This window comes from Scyliorhinus canicula, chromosome 2 (assembly GCF_902713615.1).
Source record: "Scyliorhinus canicula chromosome 2, sScyCan1.1, whole genome shotgun sequence".
Lineage (NCBI taxonomy): Eukaryota > Metazoa > Chordata > Chondrichthyes > Carcharhiniformes > Scyliorhinidae > Scyliorhinus > Scyliorhinus canicula.
The window spans coordinates 231,339,402-231,359,826 of record NC_052147.1 but is presented as its reverse complement, the minus strand read 5'-3'; the positions used below and the strand labels follow the sequence as shown (position 1 = coordinate 231,359,826).

Below are 20,425 nucleotides of genomic sequence, written 5' to 3'. Positions count from 1 at the left end.
CATTTAGGACTGAAATGAGGAGAAACGTCTTCACTCAGAAGTTGATGAACCTGTAGCATCTCTGCCACAGAAGCCCGTGGAGGCCAAATCACTGAATATTTTAAAGAAATTAATATATTTCTGGCTTTAACGGCGTTAATGGATATGGGGAGAGTATGGTGTATGGAAACAGGATCAGACAATATCACATTGAATGGCAGAGCATGGCCGAATGGTTTCCTCCTGCTCTGATTTTCCATGTTTCTATGTATTTTAATTCTTTCAATGGTGCAACAAATTAATTTATGTATGCTGCCATTAATTGTTTTTCAGGATGTTCTATTGGACAGATTGGGGCAGAAATCCCAAGATAGAGAGTGCCTGGATGGACGGACAGCACCGGCATGTGCTGGTTAGCACTGACCTGGGATGGCCAACAGGCCTCACTATAGATTATCTTAATGGCGACAGAGTCTACTGGAGCGACTCCAAGGAGAACCTCATAGAGTCTATAAAGTCTGATGGCAGTGGCAGAATGCTGGTTATTAATGGAGGTGAGATTATTGCAGTGCATTTTTTGTATGGGTTTAACAATTACATATCCGCAGTAATGTTAGAACTCCAACCTTCAGAAAGTAGCTAAATAAAGCTGCTGCAACTAGATCAGCTGTTTTGTAATATGTAGCACAAGATTTGAAAATGTTTCTCTAAATTCAGCTTGAAATGATGTACGCATATTTTAGCATCCGGTATGCCCATGATATGGACCATTTCTTTCAGAATTGATAGAATAGTTCTGCCCTTTTAAAATTAGAACTATTTTCAGGAAAGGATAAATAATATCCTTCTATAGATGTAAGGGGTACTTTAGTAGATTGCATTAGCCTGCACATATCTGGTGATTCCCAGAACCCGTCGCAAAAGCTAAAATAACAGGCTGGACTAGTCTCCAATGTTTAGCCTGCTTTTCCCTGTCCTGCCCCCTGTGTAGAAGTCCAGAAAAGGAGATCAGCTTCGAAAGAGACTTGTCAATGTCAGTCGGAGAACATCATCTTTTGAGGCTGACCCACTCTTCAGCTCACCTGGAGTGAAGCCAGAGGCAGCTTTGCTCGGTGCAACACGACTGGAATATTACAATCTAGAGTAGAATCTGGCTGGTTTAGCACAATGGGCTAAACAGCTGGCTTGTAATGCAGAACAATGCCAGCAGCGCGGGTTCAATTCCTGTCCTGGCCTCCCCGAACAGGCGCCGGAACGTGGCTTTTCACAGTAGCTAGCTGCATTGAAGCCTACTTGTGACAATAAGCTATTATTATTATTAGAATCATAGCCTTTGAAATTTTGTGATACCTCAAGGTCAATTTCTACCTTGGTCATCAGGAAGAGAATGTAGTTTGTAAATAGTCTGTACACGTTGTTTGCAGGATATTTCAAAGTGATAATAACTCCCAATATTTTAAATACTTTGAAATGTTCCCTCAATAAAATCTGCACCGACCCTTCGAATGAGCACTCTACCTTTGCCCACTCTCCCCTATCCCCATAACCTAACCTGCACACCCCGAGATACTAAGGGCAATTTTGCATGGCCAATCTACCTAACACGCACATCTTTGGACAGTGGGAGTAAACCAGAGCACCCAAAGGAAACCGACGCCAACATGGGGAGAACGTGCCAACTCCACAGAGACAGTGACCCAAGGCCAGAATTGAACCCTGGCCCCTGGCACGGAAAGGCAGCAGTGCTAACCACTGTGCCACCGTGCTGCCCTTATATAATATTTTCAACAATGCACTTGGTTTTAAAAAACTGTTTAAATATACTTCAATGTATTTGCTTTGCTCTTTAGAGTAATAATTGCTTAGAAACATCCAACTGTTTCACTTGACTCTTTACCTAGTCTATTGAGGCAGGTCGGTGATAGCTCACTAAATTATTAACATTTTATTCATGCTGGTACATAGAGGTATGGTGAACTTACCTAAGCATTAAACTGTAAAGTTTGCAGAAGCCAGAGTGCTGATGAAGCCTTGCATACAGCCAAAGAATTTCAGAAAATGGCGAAAGCCAGGTCGCTCATCAGAAGGGCCTAGTGTATATGACAATGGAACTGGAATGCCCCAGTAAAGTCACCACATCAGTTAACCATTTTAATTCAATTTCCAGCACATAGCCCAAGATAAATATAGCCCATGGAGCACCATTAGATTTCTGTCCATCCTTACATTGGGACTCCAGTAATGGGTGGTGTTCCGCTTCCAAATCAACCCTGAGTATATAAAGAGGGTTTCTTCCCTCCTCGCAAAAACCTCCAGCACGTCACTGATACCCTAACCCTAACCTTGCTCTACGAACCAATTAAAATTGGATGACAAGGACATTAAAATGGACAAACGGACACAAAGATAGCCAATCTTGGGACCAATGTCTGCACCTCAAGGACTCATGAAAATGCCTGATCCTATAATATGATGGGCCATTTTTCAGCTTTCTATGGCAGCTATCTAGCATTGCCACTAGATGCCTTGTATATGCAAATAAAGGGCCATCACATTTTAAGCTCCCCTGTACAAAGATAGTCAGTGATTTTCTGGGATTTTTCAGCAAGCGCTGTAATCAAAGCTGCAACTGCCACTCATCTTTCTTCCCTCCCGAATCCTTAATACTCGCAATCGCTCTCCCCTCCCTCGTACCAGCTGCCAATGAGACAAGCAACCCAATGCTCAGCAATATAAAATGGCCGAGCTGCCTGTGAAAGTGTATCAGGTGTGGCAGCTCATCCTAAATATTAAAATAAGGTCCAAGGAATAATTTTGAATATTCTTTTCTGGCATGTCCCATTTATGTATCATTCGATGCATGATCAGAAATGCCAACAATTTCTCTAATTCTTGTGAACACATCAGGACATAACAGAAAGGAAAATGTAGAAGTGCAATTTAAACGGAATGGGAAATCTTCATTCTTTGATTATTTAAAGTACAATTGTAGAAATATTTGAATAGCCTTTCAGCGCAAACACTTTTGTTCACCGAGCTTTTGCGAAATGAACACATTGTCCTTGTTCTGTTCCATCAGACCTAGGCAACCCGTACAGCCTGGATATTTTTGAAAGCCACTTGTACTGGATATCAAAGGAAAATGGTGAAGTGTGGAAACAAAATAAATTTGGAAATAGTCGTAAGATCAAGATCATGACTGTCAATCCATGGCTAACTCAAGCTCGAATTTATCAAGAGCATCGTTACAATCACTCAGGTACAATCTTCGATGGGAGACTTGGATAAATATTCCCCTCCTCCAGGACTACAAGTTTAGGGCAAAATCTAACGGCCGTGTTGCGCACAAACCGGGGCGTGACCCGTAATCTCCCGGCTCGCCACGCTCGCGGGAACACATGGAATCTCGCGCGATGTCACAATCTGGATCCCACCTATTGCAGGCAGGATCCAGACCTGGCTAATTTGCATATTAAAATGCACTCGCCGGAATTACCCAAAGTGCAGGGTCTAACCCCCACGCCTTAGAGACCACGAGCGAGCGTTGGTTATTACTAGTGTCCACAAACGGGAAAGAGGCATTCCAGCATTTGAGGGGGTGTCTCCCAGTGGATCGAGGGCCCCTATTTAGCTGTGTTCTGGGCAGGGTGGTACCCTGAAACCTCTGATGCCATATGGGCATGTTGGCAATGCCACATGGACACCCTAGGTGCCAAGCTGGCAGTGTCAAGGTGCCCGGGTGGAATTTTGCCCATGGGGGATCAATTGCCCTCATTGTGTGTGGGATCGATCACCCCCTTCTAGATTAGTTGGGGCTTGGTGGGGGGGGGGGGGGGGGGGGGGGCCTTGATCAGGGTGCCATTTTTGTCTCTTCCTGCACTGGCAATCAGAGCTCCTCAGTGCAGGAAATGGGAGTAAGTGCGGTCTCGGCAGGGTGTTCCGCACTGAGGGATTGGAACAGAATACTAGGAGATAACAGAGCCTTTTTCTAACGGGATCTTGTGAGATGTCGCGATCTGGATCCTGCCACAATAGGCAGGACCTAAATTGAACTGCGCACTTAAATACGTCTCTGCCAGAGCTAACCAGCCCCCGGGATCGAACAGCTTTGCCGAGGAGACCCTAGCCGGGTGCCGTTTAGCACTGGTCTCCACAAATGGGGACAAGGTGGAACGGCACGGGGGTTCTCCCAGGTGATCAGAGGCCGCTGTGTGATCATCCTCTGTGGCATCCTAGCATTGCTGATTCACATATGGCACTGCCAGACTGGCAGGGACACTACCAGGGTGCCAGGCTGGTAGTGCCAAAGTGCCCACGTGGCATTTTGCCCCAACCGGCGATTGGGCCCAGGGTTGCCCTGCCTGTATGAGGTAGGGTGCGGGGAGGCCGAGGACCCCCCAAGTTGGGATGTTGGAGGGGGTCGCGATGGGGTATCGAGAGATCGGGATGCCATTTTTAAATGCTGGGAAGCGCCGGGAAACATCCCACTAGACTCGCCCACATGGGACTCTGTTTTCCCTCCGTTAAATTGTGCCTGTTTTTTAAAATACTTAATGCACTCTGTGTGCTTAAATTAGACATTACAGAAGTCTCATCTGATTCCAATTAGCATCCTTTTGTGAGCTTGCACATATACATCCTTTCTTCTGGCCTGGATGTAGCCACTCATTCCTCATGACTCACTAAGTGCTGAACCCAACTTTGTTGGACCCACTAAAACCTGTGCAGTGCCAGCATCTGAACTGGTGGCTATGATTGTCAAAACTATGCCACAATTTAGTGGAGGATGGGAAGAACACAATGCGGGAATCTTGCCTGCTGACGTAGTGCCAATTAGGTCCATTAATGAACCGCTTAAAGCCAATTCCACCAGAATTTAATGGTGGTGGAAGGATTTAATAGAATTTGCTGGATTTCCTGAGGCTCGCGATCTTCATCAAATATCTGGAGTAAGCTATGCTCTTCAACTGAGGCTGCAATGGGGCGGTACGGTGGCTCGGATGTTAGCACTGCTGCTTATGGTGCTGAGGACCCAGGTTCGAATCCCGGCCCTGGGTCACTGTCCATGTGCACTTTGCACATTATCCCCATGTCTGTGTGGGTTTCACCCCCACAACCCAAAGATCTGCAGGATAGGTGGATTGGCCACGCTGAATTTCCCCTTAATTGGAAAAAGATAATTGGGGACTGTAAATTTAAAAGAAACCTGAGGTTGCCATGGTTTGACCTGGTGACCGGACCTGGGTATCTGAAAGTAGAAAATCAGAAGTGGAATTTTGAAGTGACAGAAGGGGGATGGACTGGAAAGCAAGAGCCCCATGGCAACACCATCTGCACTTTGCACTTCATGCTAGATCGGAGGATAACGGTGGGGTAGGACTTGAGAGGGAGCGCAAAGCAGGAACACATCAGCTATCAACATGCCAAATGTTCTCCGGATGCAACAGCCTCAGTCATAGTCCTCCGATATGGACGACTACCACCTCCAGAGGACTCAAGTTGATGCAGGTATGCCTGCTACTCGCAGGTGCTCGGCTCCTCCTTCTTGCGATGATGGACCAGCTCGTTCTGCAAGCAAGAGGCAAGAATGTTGGAAGAGTCAGGAAGAAATACCCATTTCTGATTCTCAGCATCGAGAAAGCGATGCCCCACTTTAGTACAGGATGCTAAAGACTCAGCTCAGAATCCCGCCTGCAGGCACGGTGCCAGTTAGGTCCATTAATGAGCCACTTAAAGCCAATTATCCCAGAGTCCACCAGAACTTAATGGTGGTCAAGGATTTCATAGGATTCGCTGGATTCCCTGAGTCACACGAAAGCTGCTCAGCAGACCCTGTTGGGTTTGGCTGGCAGTTCTGGAGGCCGGCAGCAGTTCCCGGGTGGGATTTTTCCTCCCTGGTGGTCTTGATTGTGTGGGAGGCCTAAAGCTGGCCAGTTAAATGCCTAATTACACTTCAATTGCATCAGGCCTCCCAATCGGAAGCGATGCAAGTGTCCTATTACTTCTCCAACTGGTGTAGAGGCCCCCCATCACTGGAGCTAAATTCAACCTAGAGTGTGCCATGAGGACCTCCTGGACCATTCCAGAAATATGGCATCCCTCTTCCTTCCCATGTCCATTGCTAAGGCCCCTAGAGCTGCATCCAAAAGCTGTTTGTCTTGGCTGTTGCTCCAGTTTTTAAAAAACTTTTCTTTCCAGTCCCTTCTAGAAACATTGTGGCAACTTGAGTTCAGTCCCCCTTAAGAGGGCCTAACTGTGCATCATGTTAGTCAAACACACCTAGTGCTAAGTGTGCATTCAGTCAGCAACATGTTTCATGTTGGATCATTTAAATAATCTGGAAATATGATGTTTGTATGCCATCTCCTTCAATGGGCATGAGGGAAAGATAACTATACATTCCATCCCCATACCTGATATTGGGCCTAATCCAATTTTCATTTTGTTTCTTTTCCTTTCTTTTCATTGCCTGATCCAGACCTATTTTCACAAATTGTCGTGGATTTTCTAGGCAGCTGAAATTCAGTAGGTATAAATGGATATTTTCAATCCAATTCCCACTAAGTGCAGTTCCATAGCGCAACATACAGTTTCCATAAGGCCCCACTAATTTGGCCTTGAAGACGCAACTTCTCCAGTATAAAATGCTTTTCTGTCACTGAGTTTAAGTTTATAATTGGGCAAGTTATGAGACCTTCACCTTTTGTATAAGCTCGAGGAGAGTTTTTATGTATTGGCCTAGAAACTGGTTCCTGCATCGGGACAGCTAGGCCCAAGTCTTACCAGGAATCCAGTCAAGGGTTGAAAATTTAATGATGATGAATACTCAGTTGAATGCACATATTGAATTATGTCTGCATTCTTTGCTTTGTATGAATTTTTCTTTTGTGCAATTCACTGACTTTCATATAATGGGTTAGTGTCAGGGAAGAAGGAGCAGAATAGAGAATGATTTAACATTTCCTGTATAATGTAAAGGAATAACTCACTAAAAAGAAAAAGAAAGTCTTGCATTTATATAACACATATCACTAGCCCACAGAAACCAGTCCTTTACGGCTAATGAAGTACTTCTGAAGTGTATTTTGCTGTTATACCAAAGAGAAGCTCCCACAAATAACAATGTAATATTAACCAGATAATCTGTCTTTGTCACATCGGTTGAGGGATAATTATTGGCCGGGATAACTCCTCAGCTGTTTGCCAAACAGTGCCACGGGGATATTTCACATCCACATGAGAGGGCAGTCAAGGCCTTGGTTTCAGGTCTCATCCGAAAAGCAGTACCCGTGAGCTGCAGCGTTCTCTCAGTACTGAGGGCGCGATTCTCCACTCCCACGCCGGGTGGGAGAATCGCGGGAGGGCCGCTCTGGCACCCCTCATGACTCTCCCACCCCCCCAAAATGGCGTGTCGCATTTTGCGACTCGCCGCTCGGAGAATTACGGGCCGCCGTTTTTCACGGCGACCTGCAATTCTCCGACCCGGATGGGCCGAGCGGCCTGCCGTTCCCGACCGGTTCACGCCGTCGGCAAGCACGCCTGGTCGCTGCCGGTGTGAACATGGCCCCAAAAGCTGGTTCGTGGCTTGTGGGGGGCGGAGAGGGGAGTGAGCACCACGACCGTGCTCTGGAGGGGACTGGCCCGTCTCAAAGGGATGCACTCTTTCCCCTCCGCCGCCCCGCAAGATCAAGCCGCCATGTCTTGCGGGGCAAGAAGGGGAAGATGGTAACCGCGCATGCGCGGGTTGGAGCCGTCAGCCGTCGTGACGTCAGCTGCGCATGCACGGGTTGGAGCCGGCCAACCTGCCCATGCGCGGCTGACGTCTTAGGTGCGCCGGCTGCGTCATTCTCGGCGTGCCGGGCCTTGACGCCAGCAACAAGGCCCCATGGCCGAGATTTATGGCACGGCCCTCCTAGCCCCCTGGGGGGGGGGGGGGGGGGGGGGGGGGAGAATAGGGGGCCAGGAGCGGCCTCCGACGCCGTCGTGAACCTCTCCGGGTTTCACGATGGCATCGGGCCTTCCGGAGAATTCCGCCCTGAGCATCAGCCTTGGTTTTTGTGCTCAAGTTATGGAATTAGACTTGAATATGAAACCTTGTGACTCAGAGGGGAGATTGTTGCTCACTGCACCAAGGCCACTATTCAAATATGATCCAGGAATGATATTTGAGAAGCATCTGCATTCATCTTACTAGTCCCAATGTGGTAAATGGGTGACACATTTCTTTAAAAGTCTCCTCCCCACCTCAAATCTTCATGTCTTATGACTCGTTTAAAACATTGCAGTCCTTTTCTAATGTCCTACTTAAATCCCATCATCCCTGCATCACTGGTTCAATGCTTCGACCTTAACATTTGTGCCCTCACTCTTTTAATTTCCTCATGGTATTGTTCACTCCCTACCTTACAGATCACCTGCAGCTTTAAATGTTCAATTGGATCCTCCACTCTGTCATGATATACAGGCACACACACACATAATGATATATAGACAAGCAGCTAATGGACGCAGAGAACAGGACATGACCAATAAGCAGGCAGGACACTCAGGGGTGGGATCTGATGATAAAAGACACAGGAACTCATACTCCGCCTCTTTCCACTGATAAACATCTAGAGAGTCAGTCAAGGATGTTATTACAATCTCACACCTCCACCACGTGGTTCAGAGCTAGTCTGGTTCAGTCAGACAGAGTAACCACACTTAAGTTAGCAGAGAGTCGAACTCACAGAGAACTGTGCTAACGGTCCTAAAAGTTCAATAAACCTGATTGAACTAACTTCAAGGTCTGGAGTATCTTTCTGATCTAAACTGCATCCAGTTGCAGCCAGTGTTAGACCAGTGTACCTAACACAACACACTCCACTGACACTAGGCTATGTTTTATCCTCTGCTTCTTCCATTCCACCTTTGCGTGCTTGTTCAGCCATGAGGATCCTGTTACTTGGACCTTCCTCTAGAGTTCATTCTGTTTTATCACTTTGATTTCTCTGCTTTCAGGCCTGCTTACAACCTTGATCTTTGACTGTGGGCACGGTCGAACAGCCTTGCAAGATTTGTGACGCTCAGATCACCTTACGAGATCTGACGAGATCGCGCAAGACGACGCAACCTGTATCTTGCCCTCACTGGGCGATATTTAGATTTACATATTTAAGTGAACCATGAGGCACAATTAAGTATGTCAGCTTCTGATTCTCTTGAGACCCAGGACTGAATGGCCTTGCCTCAGAGACCTTGCCACGATAGGAAGAAGCTTTTCCCCTTAGATGAGAGCTCAATAACCAGGGGGAAGAGATTTAAGTTAATGGGCAAGGAGATTGAGAGGGGATTTGAGGAAAAACCTTGTCATCCAGAGGATGTGGAACTCCCTGCCTGAAAGGGTGGTAGAGGTGGAAACCCTCACAACATTTAAGAAGCATTTGGATGAGCATTTGAAATGCCGTAACATACAAGGCTACGGACCAAGTGCTGGGAAATGGGATTAGAATGGATAGGTTTTTGATGGCTGGCATGGACATAATGGGCCGAAGGGCCTCTTTCTGTGCTGTAAAACTCTATGACACTAAGTGCAGACTGCTGTAGAAATGCTAATTGTTATTTTGTTGTATTGAAGTACAATTATAGTATAAAAGCTTTAGAATTCAGTTTTCTTTTTCTTTTTCATTTTTGTTTCAGTGCCGAATCCTTGTAAGGGTGTCTGCAGTCACCTGTGTTTGCTGAGACCAGGAGGGTATACCTGTGCTTGTCCTCAGGGCAGCCTGTTCCGAGATGGCAGTCTCACTGAGTGTGACGCAGGTACGTGCACTTAATGAATCATGTCATGTAAAAATGCTAAAACTGCAAAAAGCCAGTGGGCTGCAGAATCTTTTATTCTCGCAAATCAACCTAACACATCTGTTTGCCTATCTTATTTTTTAATCCCTTCTCTCTATTTATCTCTCTACATAAATGTGTTCATGTACTTATCGATGTAATTTCAACTGTCCATTTCAGTGGCTTTTGCTGATTCTGTACGATTATTAATGTAAACCCTTTCCCCTCTTAGTATTCCACTTACCAGCCTTTAATTTGTCGCTCCTGGTATTTGAACCCTTCACTGTAGTCAACAATTTGTGCAGAACCGCATTAATGTTGAAAAGACCCCGGGCGGGATTTTCCGTCAGCCGACAGCAGAATTGGGAGACACGATTGGACAGAGAATTGCGCCAGGCGAAAATCATGACCGGCACAAGACACCCAACAGAATGCTGTCCTCCGGTGCCTCGCCAGCGGCATCAATGCGTTCTACTCCACACATACAGTAAACGCTGTTGGCATATCGTTAACGAGCCTGACCTGGTGTTCTGCGGGGCTCCCACAATGCTCCACCTCCGCCAGGAGGAATTACCGACAGCGAGTTTCACTTGTGGTATTGAAAATCGGGAAAGAGGCGCCGTGGCTGCTCAGGGTGAGAGAGAGGGGGCATGGTCAGTGGAGAGTGGGTCGTGGGGGATGGTGGGGTGTGAAGGGTGTGAGCTAGCGAACCTAATATTTGGGAAAACTACTGGAACAAAGCCTTTCAAACAGCCTGGCTTACCACTTAGCAGCCCCTGTGGTCACCTCCAATGTCCCTCCATGGGCGGCAGGCTTGAATCCATCATAATAGAGAGCAGCTAAGGAAACACTAAACTTAGCTCCCAATCCCTCTGTTTGGGCGCCTCTTTGGGTATTTGCCGAGGGAATATGATGCTGCAATGTGTGAAATGACAAAAATAGAAGGATGGGCAAACGGTGAGAATGACAGCAAAAGACATGAAGATTGGTGGCAGACTTAAAGTGAAAAATCCGAAGCATTCTGGGGAGAAAATAGACATATAGGTCTGGATTCACTGGCACTGTGGAAAAATACAGCCTTTAACAATTCAATGGAAAGATGCTGGAAGACGCAAAGAAATGGAAGCTGAAGGATGCAAATACATGGGCCAGAATTTTACCCGACTTGCAGGCTTGTGGAAATCGCACAAATGATGTTTGGCATGTGTCCCGATGTCATTGCACACTCGTGGAACATTTTGATCCACAGACACACAAAGAGTGTCGGACATGCACCCACCAACAAGCAGGTGGGTTACTTAGCTCATTAAGGGGCCAATTGAACATGGCCTGTCTGCTTCCACGGTTGTCCGGGGGGCCAATTGGTCAGTCGGCCTTTATGTTTCAGCCTCAACCTGACCCAGGGTGGGATGAACTTTCTAGGCTAAAATAACACTTAAGAAGGTGTCTCGGGACTGAGTAAGTGTTTAAATGTGCTGCCTTGGTTTTTAGAGTTTGGTTTTTACAGGTCAACAGCTCCCTGAGGCGGCTTCGGAGCAGCAGTCCCCCTGGGGAGAGCACATTAGAAGCACTTGTCCACAGGCTCCATTTTCTCGGCCCTCACCCCCTTCCCACCCTCCCCGGCAGCACTCAGTCTTTCACAGAGTGCATTTCATGCTCGCTGCCCATTCATTGGCCAGCCAGCTTGAAATTGCACTCGGGCTCCACCGTCTGCCTGGAGCACGTTTCACGTCGGCTTCCGGGACTGAGCGTGTGCCCGGCCCACGAGTGGACATTTCTGGTCAAAATTTCATAAAATTTCAATGCATGCAGACAAATCCAGAAATAATTCGAGGAATCCCGCGCAGAATCCTTCCTCAGCTTCTTCTAAGATGGACCAAATGGCCAGTTTCATTTTCATCTGCCTTTAATTGTTATATGGTCAAATAGCCTGATATTACTTCGGATTTAATCACAAATAATTGGCTGGATTTTACATGTCCTTGCCAGTGGGTTTGAAGAGGACAGGGGAGAGGGGGTGCTCATAAAATCCAGCTGGTGACCTACCTCTGCCCCCCCCACCTGCCTCTGTCCTGTCTCCAATTTTACCGTGCGTTGGGGGAGGGGGGTGGGGTGGGGGGAGGGTGGTTGGTTGGCGATGCATGGATGAGTGGCACGCCCATCCCTGGGCCCATTATAGCCCTTAACTAGCCAGTTAATGGTTGCTTAAGGGCCTCATCTCATCCCAACAGCTTTATTTGCTCGGGCTGGTGTCAAGTAAGGAGGAGGAAGGGTCCCCTCACCACCACTAGGCTGCCGCTGCAGGGACTACAGAGGTTCCAGCTTTCTGATTTGGCATTTCTCCAAAGTGGTACTTAATAATAATCTTTATTGACACAAGTAGGCTTACATTAAAACTGCAATGAAGTTACTGTGAAAAGCCCGAGTCGCCACATTCCAGCGTCTGTTCGGGTAATGGAGGGAGAATTGAGAATGTCCAAATTACCTAAAAACACATCTTTCAGGGTTTGTGGAAGGAAACCGGAGCACCCGGAGGAAACGCACGCAGACATGGGGAGAACGTGCAGACTCCACACAGACAGTGATCCAAGCCAGGTATCGAACCTGGGACCCTGGCGCTGTAAAGCAACAGTGCTACCCACTGTGCTACCGTGCTGCCCCTCCCAAAGATGGGGGCAGAAGTCTAGTTTTAAAGCAATTAACGTTTCTCCCATTGAAGAGTTGCTGAGGGGCAGCCGCAGTATGGTGGCCGGGCTCACCAACAATCTTTCAGCTGGGGATAGCTGGGGGCAACAAGGGACCATGGCACCCTGTAAAATCCAATCAAATATCTTGGTGAAGATGTTTTCCTTCTAGCCATACTTAGGAAGTTGCTGAACCTCTGAGTGCTCACAAATATTGATACCTCCTTCTACACCAATCCATTCTAGTTAGAAATGTATCTGCAGGAAGCTATTGCTCACCTAAACTTTCAGATTGATCACTGACCAGTCCATAGGCACAATCTAAAGACCTTGTCCTGTCCGACTTTTGATGTGGCGAGGACTCTCGCAAAATTTACAACGCTCGTTACACCTCGCAAGATCTAATGATTTGCATATTTAAGTGTGCAGTTAAGCTCACTTAAATATGTTTGTGTCGTGGTTACCCACCCCGAGCGAGCCTGTTTAGAACATAGACCATAGAACATAGCACATTACAGCGCAGTACAGGCCCTTCGGCCCTCAATGTTGCGCCGACCTGTGAAACCACTCTAAAGCCCATCTACACTATTTCCTTGTCATCCATATGTTCATCCACTGACCATTTAAATGCCCTTAATGTTGGCGAGTCCACTATTGTTGCAGGCAGGGCATTCCACACCCTTACTACTCTCTTGAGTACAGAACCTACCTCTGACATCTGTCCTATATCTATCTCCCCTCAATTTAAAGCTATGTCCCCTCGTGCTAGCCATCACCATCTGAGGAAAAGGGCTCTCACTGTCCACCCTATCTAATCCTCTGATCATCTTGTATTCCTCAATTTAGTCACCTCTTAACCTTCTTCTCTCTAATGAAAACAGCCTTAAGTCCCTCAGCCTTTCCTCATAAGATCTTCCCTCCATACCAGGCAACATCCTGGTAAATCTCCTCTCGACCCTTTCCAATGCTTCCACATCCTTCCTATAATGCGGCGACCAGAACTGCACGCAATACTCCAAATGCAGCGGCACCAGAGTTTTGTACAGCTGCAACATGACCTCATGGCTCTGAAACTCAATCCCTCTACCAATAAAAGCTAACACACTGTATGCCTTCTTAACAACCCTCTCAACCTGGGTGGCAACTTACAGGGATCTATGGACATGGGCACTGAGATCTCTCTGCTCATCCACACTACCAAGAATCTTACCATTAGCCCAGTACTCTGTCTTCCTGTTACTCCTTCCAAAATGAATCACCTCATACTTTCCTGCATTAAACTCCATTTTCAACCTCTCAGCCCAGCTCTGCAGCTTATCTATGTCCCTCTGTAACCTGCAACATTCTTCCGCACTGTCCACAACTCCACCGACTTTAATGTCATCTGCAAATTTACTCACCCATCCTTCTACGCCCTCCTCCAGGTCATTTATAAAAATGACAAACAGCAGTGGCCCCAAAACAGATCCTTGTGGTACACCACTAGTAACTGAACTCCAGGCTGAACATTTCCTATCAACCACCACCCTCTGTCTTCTTACAGTGAGCCAATTTCTGATCCAAACTGCTAAATCACCCTGAATCCCATGCCTCCATATTTTCTGCCATAGCCTACCGTGGGGAACCATATCAAACTCTTTCCTGAAATCCACATACACCACATCAACTGCTTTATCCTCGTCCACCTGTTTGGTCACCTTCTCAAAGAACTCTAAGGTTTGTGAGGCACGACCGACCCTTCACAAAACCATGTTGACTATCCCTAATCAAATTATTCCTTTCTAGATGATTATAAATCCTATCTCTTATAAACCTTTCCAAGACTTTGCCCACAACAGAAGTAAGGCTCACTGTTCTATAGTTACCGGGGTTGTCTCTACTCCCCTTCTTGAACAAGGGGATAACATTTGCAATCCTCCAGTCTTCTGGCACTATTCCTGCAGACAATGACGACATAAAGATCAAAACCAAAGGCTCAGCAATCTCCTCCCTAGCTTCCCAGAGAATCCTGATAAATCCCATCCTGCCCAGGGGACTTATCTATTTTCACGCTTTCCAGAATTGCTAACACCTCCTCCTTATGAATCTCAAGCCCTTCTAGTCTAGTAGCTTGTAACTCAGTATTCTCCTTGACAACATTGTCTTTTTCCTGTGTGAATACTGACAAAAAATATTCATTTAGCACCTCTCCTATCTCCTCGGACTCCACGCACAACTTCCCACTACTGTCCTTGACTGGCCCTACTCTCACCCTAGTCATTCTTTTATTCCTGACATACCTATAGAAAGCTTTAGGGTTATCCTTGATCCTACCTGCCAAAGACTTCTCATGTCCCCTCCTGGCTCTTCTTAGCTCTCTCTTTAGGTCCTTCCTAGCTAACTTGTAACTGTCGAGCGCCCGAACTGAACCTTCACATCTCATCTTTACCTAAGCCTCTTGACAAGTGATTCAACTACTTTAGTAAACCAGAGTTCCCTCGCTCGACCACTTCCTCCCTGCCTGACAGGTACATACTTATCAAGGACACGCAGTAGCTGTTCCTTGAACAAGCTCCACATTTCAATTGTGCCCATCCCCTGCAGTTTCCCTTCCCATCCGATGCATCCTAAGTCTTGCCTCATCACATCATAATTGCCTTTCCCCCAGCTATAACTCTTGCCCTGCGGTATGTACCTATCCCTTTCCATCGCTAAAGTAAACGTAACTGATTTGTGGTCACTATCACCAAAGTGCTCACCTACCTCCAAATCTAACACCTGTCCTGGTTCATTACCCAGTACCAAATCCAATGTGGCCTCGCCTCTTGTTGGCCTATCTACATACTGTGTCAGGAAACCCTCCTGCACACATTGGACAAAAACGGACCCATCTAAAGTACTTGAATTATAGCGTTTCCAGTTACACAAACGTGGTCCAAGGTACTGGCACTTGACAGTTCTCCCAGGCGATCGGGGAGTCTGGGTGTTTGGGTGCTGGGCAGGGTGGTACGTTAGCACTCCCAAAGCCACCTGAACATCATACCACTGCAGCCTCTATCTTGTCTGTGCCAGTGATCAGTCCCGGGGGGAGGGGGTACCTTTCCTTTATGAGGTGGGGTGCGGGGGACTCGAGGATCCCTAATTGGTAAGTTGGGGCATTGGGGGTCCAGAGACCACCATAGGGAGTCCATTATGAAAGGCGCCTTGATCTCTTCCTGCACTGATGAGCTGAGCTAGTTAGTGCAGGAAATGAGCCTAAGTGCGACATCGGCTGGACATTAATAGTGGACCATTCTCGGCACTGCCAATACCAGGAAACACCCCGCTAAATGTGCCCCTTTTCATGTGGTAGATTCCTCACTAAAGTTTGTTTTATTTTGTCTACAGCCATTGAGCTGGAGCGGCCAATGCCTCCTGCCTGCAAGTGTAGGAATGGAGGAATTTGTTATTCTGAAGCAAACACTACAAAATGCACGTAAGTTGAAAGCTGCGAAACCCAAGGTGGCATTGTATTGATTATATTGAGCAGTTTGCTGATTTATTATCAGGGTTAGACTTCTATCTTTGTGAAGCATGTTAAATTTATTGCAACCTCATTTTTCATGGGGTGTTATGCCTTGCTAGTATTTTCTTTTAATTCCTCATATACTTATGATTTATAAATTAATGGTTGATTTTTTTTCAATAAATTTAGAGTACCCAATTCATTTTTTCCAATTAGGGGGCAATTTAGCTTGGCCAATCCACCTAATCTGCACATCTTTGGGTGTGGGGGTGAAACCCACGCAAACACGGAGAGAATGTGCAAACTCCAGACGACAGTGACCCAGAATCGAACCTGGGACCTCGGCGCCGTGAGGCAGCAATGCTAACCACTGCGCCACCGTGCTGCCCTAAAGGTTGATCTTCTAATTGGGTGCTGCCCAAGGTGAGATGGTCAGGAACTCACCAACCTGCTTCCCCTAATTTTTCTGTCAGTTAATTTAAATGGGCAGACAATTAAAAGACTGCAGATTGCAATTCTCCAACTTTCTGAATGCTGTTCCTCTCCGGGGGCACCTAACCGGAGACTGAACCCTTCATCCTCACCTTAAACTTCATTGTGATGGAATTTTGGTGATTGGCTCACCGGAATTAGCAATTGTGATACCAATCTCAAATTTTAAAATGCAGCAATATTCTGAAAGATCGCATAGACCTCAGAAGAAAGACGGGGTGCTGCGGGGACGGCGGGGGGGGGGGGGGGGGGGGGGGGGGTGCTCCTGCTTTTGTAGCCAATATTTATCTCTCCATTAACATCACTGAAACGGTCATTCATATCCCTGGAAAAACTGGTCATTCCTCTCATTGCTTCCTACGGGTGATCACCGTGTACAAATGGGGTCCCACATTTCCCTATGTTACAGCAGTGACTAGAATTCAAAAACACTTTATTGTCTGTGATGTGGTATGGGATGTCCTGAGATTGTGAGAACTGTTGCTTAAATGTAATTTTGTTCTTTAGAGGAATCTTAATGTTTATTGTACTTGAAGACTGACCCTTGAACCTTAGCTGATTTTCAGATTTGTGTTAACTGTTATTTGCATATTTCCCTACTATTTATGCTATAATGATTTTTCTGTTGTCTAAGATAATTTGTGCTTTACGTTTTTCATAACTAAGATGAGAAATTAATATGATTAATAAACAACAAGAATATAGATAAATGGATGTTAAAAATTTTTAAAATGTGGGAGCATGGTTTCATACACAGCTAATTCAACTGTAACATCCTCTTCCAAGCCAACTTGTTCAGCATCAAGGCACTAATCACTGAAAATTAACTTAACTCGGCAGGACATGTCAGTATTATGACATGTCACCAGCCTCCCGAAGCAATTACTCTATACAGTCGCAGCAAAGGGCTTCTGGGATAGAGGAAGTTCTTTAGCAATGTCCTCAAATATACCCTCCAACTCATGCGAGTCCCTGGCTTGTGATGAACCAGAATAGAGAAGACTCATTTGGGAAGGCCCGATCTCACCAAGAAACCTCATCGGATCAGTACTGAGGTAAAGTGAAAGCATCGGAAGGAGCGCACAAACCTCTAAACAACCCAACTATCCAGCCCTTCAAGGTTGCCCCACATGTGGCACAGTCTGCCAATTGAGGACTGCATTTATCAACCATCTCAGAACCAATGGAGCCAGAATGGAAGCAAGTCATCCTTGAATCCGAGGGACTGCTTGGAAGAAGGGTGCAGCTAATGTCAAAGCTACAATCTGCAGAAAGCTAATTATGTAATCACTCAGAATGGGACTGAAAAAACATATTTGAATTGTAAGAAAATAAAAGTTTGAAATGTTATATTTTATTACCCTGCAGATGTCCTTATGGGTATACAGGAAGCTACTGTCAGCTTGGAAGATCCCAAGCACTTCCCCATTCAACAGGTACTTCTATAAGTTGTGGAACTAATAATTAAAGTGTTCAGTAGCACAATACAGTATAGCTATTTTGGCTTCCCATATGGTCACAGAATATAATTACATTGATGTTCCAGCAATTTAATTGATGATTCTTGTGCCATTCAGTTGGCCACTAAAGGGAAATATATGAATGATGACAGAAGATTTTTGTTATTTGTTGCAAAATGAAATTTATTTATGATTTCACAGCAAATAGTGAACAAAGTGAATCTCTTCTCTGAAATAACAATATAATCTTTTAGACTAAAAGAGAACCACTAGATTTGTCAGAAATTGCTTTTTGTCCTATTTTTGAAATGTGTAGAGCCCAGAGATTTTGTGACTAGAATTGTGTGAAAACTTTCCCTGAGGTAACATTAAATCTGATAAATTAGCTAAGAGGAGGACTACATAACTCCTCTTCTCTTACCATTAAAGATTGACGAGCTCCCATATCTCTTAAAATTGTGACTTCTTTACCTACTCCTTCTGGTACACATGAGTAACTTTACCCACACAAGTAAATTCTTTAAAGAGATCAAGCACCTTTTTATCAATCACTCATGATCAGGCTGTACAATCTTTTGCACCTCCTTCGCTTCACTTGGGCTTTCCTAAACCCCAATGTCTTATCCTGTTTTACCGCATCAGCCTTCCCAGTGCTTTTCTTCAACCACCAACACTGTGACTTTACATGGCCCAGTTTATTAGAGTGAAAACATTTGAAACTTTTCATTTCTCTTCCACCCTCCTGGATTTCTTTCTTAATCTGAGGTGCACTCTCACTATTATCTCCCATCAGATCACCTTTGCCTCTACCACTTGAGTATTTCTCATGTCCCCAGCTTCTTTCCCGCACAGGCTGAAACTGATGTCGGAAACCAAGCTTTGATTTATGAACTAATTCATAATCATCTGCCATTTCTGCTGCTAACCTCACAGTTTTAACCCTCTGCTCTTCCACATGAGTTCTCACTACATCAGGAATTTAATTTTTAAACTCCTCCAAAAGTATAATTTCTCTGAGAGCTTCATACGTTTGATCTGTTTTCAAAGTCCTTATCCACCGATCAAAAGCACTCTGTTTGATCCTTTCAAACTCAATGTATGTTGTCAGATGAGCAAGGTTTCAAAGTTGCAGGAGTGTACAGGCAGGAAGGAAGGTGGTTTAAAGTGCGTCTACTTCAATGCCAGGAGCATCTGGAATAAGGTGAGTGAGCTTGCGGCATGGGTTGGTACCTGGGACTTCGATGTTGTGGCCATTTCGGAGACATGGATAGAGCAGGAAGAGGAATGGTTGTTGCATGTGCCGGGATTTAGATATTTCAGTAAGTTCAGGGAAGGTGGTAAGAGAGGGGGAGGGGTGGCATTGTTAGTCAAGGACAGTATTACGGTGGCTGAGAGGACGTTTGATGAGGACTCGACTACTGAGGTCGTATGGGCTGAGTTTAGAAACAGGAAAGGAGAGGTCACCCTGTTAGGGGTTTTCTATAGGCCTCTGAAAAGTTCCAGAGATGTAGAGGAAAGGATTGCAAAGATGATTCTGGATAGGAGCGAAAGTAACAGGGTAGTTGTTATGGGGGACTTTAACTTTCCAAATATTGACTGGAAACACTACAGTTCGAGTACTTTATGTGGTAGTATGACTAGGGGTATTACGGTACCTTCAGAGGTGAGCTGCCATTGGTGCAGAGGACTCTCTGCCCATTGGTCCAGGTAAGTCATGTGCCTCTCAGCCGATTGGCTGAGAGGTAGGTAGCTCCGCCTACAGGGCAGGATATAAGAACCCGTGTTCCCCGGCAGTCGGCCATTCTACTGTACGTCTGCTGCCGGGCACACATCTTGTGTACTAAAGCCTTTTGTTTGGATCGCATCATCGCCTTGTGTCCAATTGATGGTCCATCAATTTAATACACAAGTTTTTAAAAGATGGAGCTTCGTATCAAGCCGGAGTGCCTTCGACTCAGCCCGCATGCAACAAATGCAACAGCTGCATTTAAACACTGGCTGGCGTGTTTTAACAGTTATTTAAGCGCAGACGAAAACCGCCCGTCGAGGAAACAAAAACTTAATATCCTCCACTCGTGCGTGGTAACCGCCATGTACACGTTCATAGAGGCCACGACAGACTATGACGCAGCTATGAACTTACTAAAAGGTCATTTCATCCGGCCGGTGAACCAGGTCTACGCACGGCACTTGCTGGCCATGAGACAGCAATTCCTCGGTGAGTCCTTAGATGAATTCTACCAGAACCTCCTTGTTCTGGGGAGGAACTGCGCCTGCCCACAGGTTTCTGCGGCCCAGCACACCGAACTTTTAATTCAAGACGTTTTCGTGGCGGGTATTCAATCTACCCAGATCCGCCAGAGACTCTTGGAGAAGGAGACTTTAAGCCTCACTGAGGCACGGGCCCTCACCTCCTCTCTCGATATCGCCAACCGCGGATACGCTCCCGACCGCGCGGCGGCCCCCTGGGCGGCATGGAACGCGACCCCCCTCATCTCCACAGACTCTGA

The 20,425-nt window shown here is 46.1% G+C and overlaps 1 protein-coding gene across 4 annotated transcripts in view; it reads left to right on the top strand.

The window, feature by feature from the left end:
• Positions 1-20,425, top strand: part of lrp2a (low density lipoprotein receptor-related protein 2a) — a 432,071-nt gene that overhangs the window by 395,593 nt on the left and 16,053 nt on the right. For all 4 annotated transcript variants that reach the window (XM_038789773.1, XM_038789772.1, XM_038789771.1 and 1 more), the window contains 5 exons: positions 313-533; positions 3,059-3,238; positions 9,658-9,777; positions 15,846-15,933; positions 17,824-17,891. In XM_038789773.1, the coding sequence (XP_038645701.1) occupies positions 313-533; positions 3,059-3,238; positions 9,658-9,777; positions 15,846-15,933; positions 17,824-17,891 (677 nt within the window). The remainder of the gene's footprint in view (positions 1-312; positions 534-3,058; positions 3,239-9,657; positions 9,778-15,845; positions 15,934-17,823; positions 17,892-20,425) is intronic.